This window comes from Asparagus officinalis, chromosome 4, assembly GCF_001876935.1.
Source record: "Asparagus officinalis chromosome 4, Aspof.V1, whole genome shotgun sequence".
Taxonomy (NCBI): Eukaryota; Viridiplantae; Streptophyta; class Magnoliopsida; order Asparagales; family Asparagaceae; genus Asparagus; species Asparagus officinalis.
The window spans coordinates 105,038,203-105,041,886 of NC_033797.1; the positions used below are offsets into that span (position 1 = coordinate 105,038,203).

The 3,684-nt window shown below is 44.5% G+C and overlaps 1 protein-coding gene across 1 annotated transcript; it reads right to left on the reverse strand.

The window, feature by feature from the left end:
• LOC109836075 (metalloendoproteinase 1-MMP-like) lies at positions 234-1,420 on the reverse strand. The gene has a single exon (XM_020403991.1). The coding sequence runs from the start codon at positions 1,383-1,385 to the stop codon at positions 393-395; it is 993 nt and encodes a 330-aa protein (XP_020259580.1). The 5' UTR covers positions 1,386-1,420; the 3' UTR covers positions 234-392.

Sequence of the window (3,684 nt, forward strand, 5' to 3'; positions counted from 1 at the left end):
TATGCAAATAAAAAAGCTAACTTAAAATGACCAAAAAGTAAACCGCCCCAAACACCCTCTAAATCAGCCAAAATTAAAAATCATACGTTTTTTGGTAAAAGAACGACTATGACTCTAATAATAATGAAATTGTGCTTATCCTTGATTGAAGACAAAATGATTGGGAACGACATCAACTCTTACTTTCAATTTAAACCATAATAAATCATAAGCTAACCAGTTGGTATGTCCATTCCAAACTCCACTTACCTATCTCCTTTCATTTTCCTAACATAATTTACATTTTTCTTCTGTACATTCTCCGTCGTCTTCTTCTTTTCATATGCAACTTGTTCATCAAATAATATGGGGAAAAAAAATTTTGAATCAAAAATATGCCTAATCCTATCCCCTCATACACACAAAAGCAAAACAATGACCCCCACAAAATTCCCCATAAAACTTCTTCTCACTGAATCAACGGCATACGATGTTTCCGACTCCAAAAAAGATGTGATGTTGAAGTTGGGATTCGACCCATAAAGAGCCTGCACACCCTCAACGTCATCAACCGTTAGCTCGACTTTTTTAGACCGCGGGCTGAGGCTGGGGAACATAACGGCCTCTTTAACCGCCGAATGTCCGAGCCCAAGAACATGCCCAATCTCGTGCGTGGCCACAGACTCCAAATCCACGGCCACATCGGACTCCTCCACCCCAAAGTCCACGGCCCATCTCTCCGCCGCATCGAGGTGCAGCCTCCCACTCTCCGGCGAGAACGCATGGGCCAAAACCCCCAAAACCCCGTCAAAAGCCTCTCCATCACCGTGATCCCCTCTGTAGAATCCTAGCTTGACGTCGGCAGCGTCATAGTCCTCAGCGGGCCGGAACTTAACAGGGATGACTCTGGCCCATCGGCCGAAGGCGCGACGGACTGCGGCCTCCACTTTGGGCCTAGGGATGTAGTCAATGTTGTTTGTAGGCGAGAGAGCGTATGTTAGCACAACTGGCCTTGCTCTGGTCCATCTCGGCTGGCCCGGGAAGTATGCGTAGTGACTAACAACCGAATCGTTGTTGTTGCCGTTTTTGTTGTTAATGGTGATTTTATCGCTGACACCGCATCGAGGCGTTGACATTTGAGCTAGGGTGGCAGAGTCTAATTTCCCGCTGACAGCCAGACCGTGGTTGGATTGATAGAGGGAGACGGCCGATTTGAACTCTGGGTCGCTGTGATCGGAGAAGTTTGTAACGGGTTTTGGTAAGTAGCCAAATTTATGGAGATATCGTGGCGTTTCCGAGGGGTCGAGGTGGGAACCCTTAGGTAAGGGTCTTGATGAGGTTTGAGAGAGGAGGAGGAGGAGGAGGGGGGAGAAAGAGAGGAGAATGGAACGGAGGAGGGGAGGCATGAGGAGAGGAATGTTTCTCAGGTGAGATTCTTGTGGGCTTTTCTAGTTTGAGATATCTAAGATTCTTGTGGGCTTTTCCAGTTTGAGATTTTATAACTGTCTACGGATTTGATAAGCTTAAGCTCCTTTCCGCGTTGGATGTACTCTCTCTGTGAAATGAGGGAGAGTGAAATGGAGGGTTGCATGAAGAGCTGTTAGTAACTGTTTTTTGTTTGGTTAGCTCTCCTACCGATTTTGCTTGCGAAGGACCAAAAATGATTCGTTGGTTGGTCACCAAACGAGCGATGCTTCTCTCTCTCTCTCTCTCTCTCTCTCTCTCTCTCTCTCTCTCTCTCAGCTCTCCTACCGATTTTGCTTGCGAAGGACCAAAAATGATTCGTTGGTTGGTCACCAAACGAGCGATGCTTCTCTCTCTCTCTCTCTCTCTCTCTCTCTCTCTCTCTCTCTCTCTCTCTCTTTTATCTTTCCCTTCTGTTTTACTTGGTTTCCAATTCTTGACATCTACTGCTGACAGTTTGTTTTTGTTGGTGGCCAAATGATTGACTCATTTATCAGCGTCATCTGTTTCAATGGAAATGCCTTCGAGCAAGTACCAACTTGCTATCTATCACCTTTTATTTCTTTATATATTTAAATACTTAGTATTAGACATATTTTGCTCATCATGATAGCCCATGCTCTTCCTGATGATATATGATCGTGTACATATCCATATTTTGATGTAAAATATGTGCGTATCTGTTGTGCGCGGCGGAAGCTCGAAACCACATGAACAAAAACGAGATAAATCACAACCAATAAGCCAAACACAATATCACAACAAAACAAACGAATTTTACTTGATTGGGCAAGTTGCCTACGTCCACGAGGCAATGAGAGGGGAGTTCTCACTATTAGAAATCAAGAGAATACAAATAGGATTACAAATCTCACCAAATAAACCCTAAAACAAAGCCTCTAGATCTCTCACAACTCTCCTACAATTGGATACAACAATCCCATCTTAAAGACTGCTCAAAACATCCTTGGTTAACCCTAATTAATTAGGATTAAGATTATATATCAACTCAGAACGAAACGGGTTAGAAAACCAAATTCAACTGCAGACCCGACTCGCGGTCGACCGCAGAACCACGCGCGGTCAATCGGATCCAACGACCGAGACTAAAAACCCATACAGGGTTTGGCCGGTCGACCGCAGAACCCATCGCAATTGACCGTAAAAAGTCCAGAGACTTTTCTCAGTCGTGTGCACATTTGCGGTCGACCGCAGCATCATCCGAGGTCGACCGCGAAACTGCCAGAATGTCTCCTGCTGTTTTTCCTGCGGTCTTCGTCGTTGTGCTCGTCATTTCTTCAATTCTCCACCTCGGCAAATGTTTCTACCAACATTGAGCCGACATAAAAACATCCAAATATCTCACTTGTTGTGTCCAGGATGAAGTGAAAACAACTCACTTTAACGGACTCAATCCACAACAAGTCGGGAGCCCAAACGAGAGCTCAAACACTCTCCCCCCATCGAAATCAACAAACCCAACCAGCTTCATCAAACATGATTGCCTACGTATCCTCTTTCCCAAGGAATCAAGCCGAACGTAATTCACCCAAATGGCCTCCAAAGGCCCTCAACACTTAAGAACGCTCAATAGCTTCAAACAATGATCAAATTTCACACCTGAAATAACTTTGGTTAACATTTCCGTAGGGTTGTCCTTTGTGTGGATCTTCTCTAATATGACGTCTCCATCATCCAATACGTCACGAACAAAGTGGAATCTGACATCAATGTGCTTCGTACGTGCATGATAAACCTGATTTTTTGCCAAATAGATAGCCGATATGCAATCACAATATACCTAAAGGGTCTCCTGTGCAATCCCCAAGTCCTCTAACAATCCACGCAACCACAAAGCCTCATTAACAGCTTCAGTTAACGCCATATACTCCGCCTCTGTAGTAGAGAGAGTCATTGTAGACTGAAGTGTACATCTCCAACATTCTGATGCTCCTGCCAATGTAAACATATAACTTGAAGTAGACCGGCGCTTGTCAAGATCTCCTGCATAATCTGAATCCATGTAACCAATACAATCCTGCACATTCTTCTCACTCTTCTAGAAAATCAATCCAACATCCATGGTGCCTTTAACATAATATAGAATCCACTTCACGGCCTCCTAATGACCCTTCCTGGGGTCGTGCATGTACCTCGATACCATGCTCATGGCCTATGAAAAATATGGCCTCGTACACACCATCGCATACATCAAGCTATCCACCGCACTGGCATATGGAA

Coding starts and splice junctions, on each gene's coding strand:
- LOC109836075 (XM_020403991.1), bottom strand. CDS start 1,385: ATGCCTCCCCTCCTCCGTTCCATTCTCCTCTCTTTCTCCCCCCTCCTC.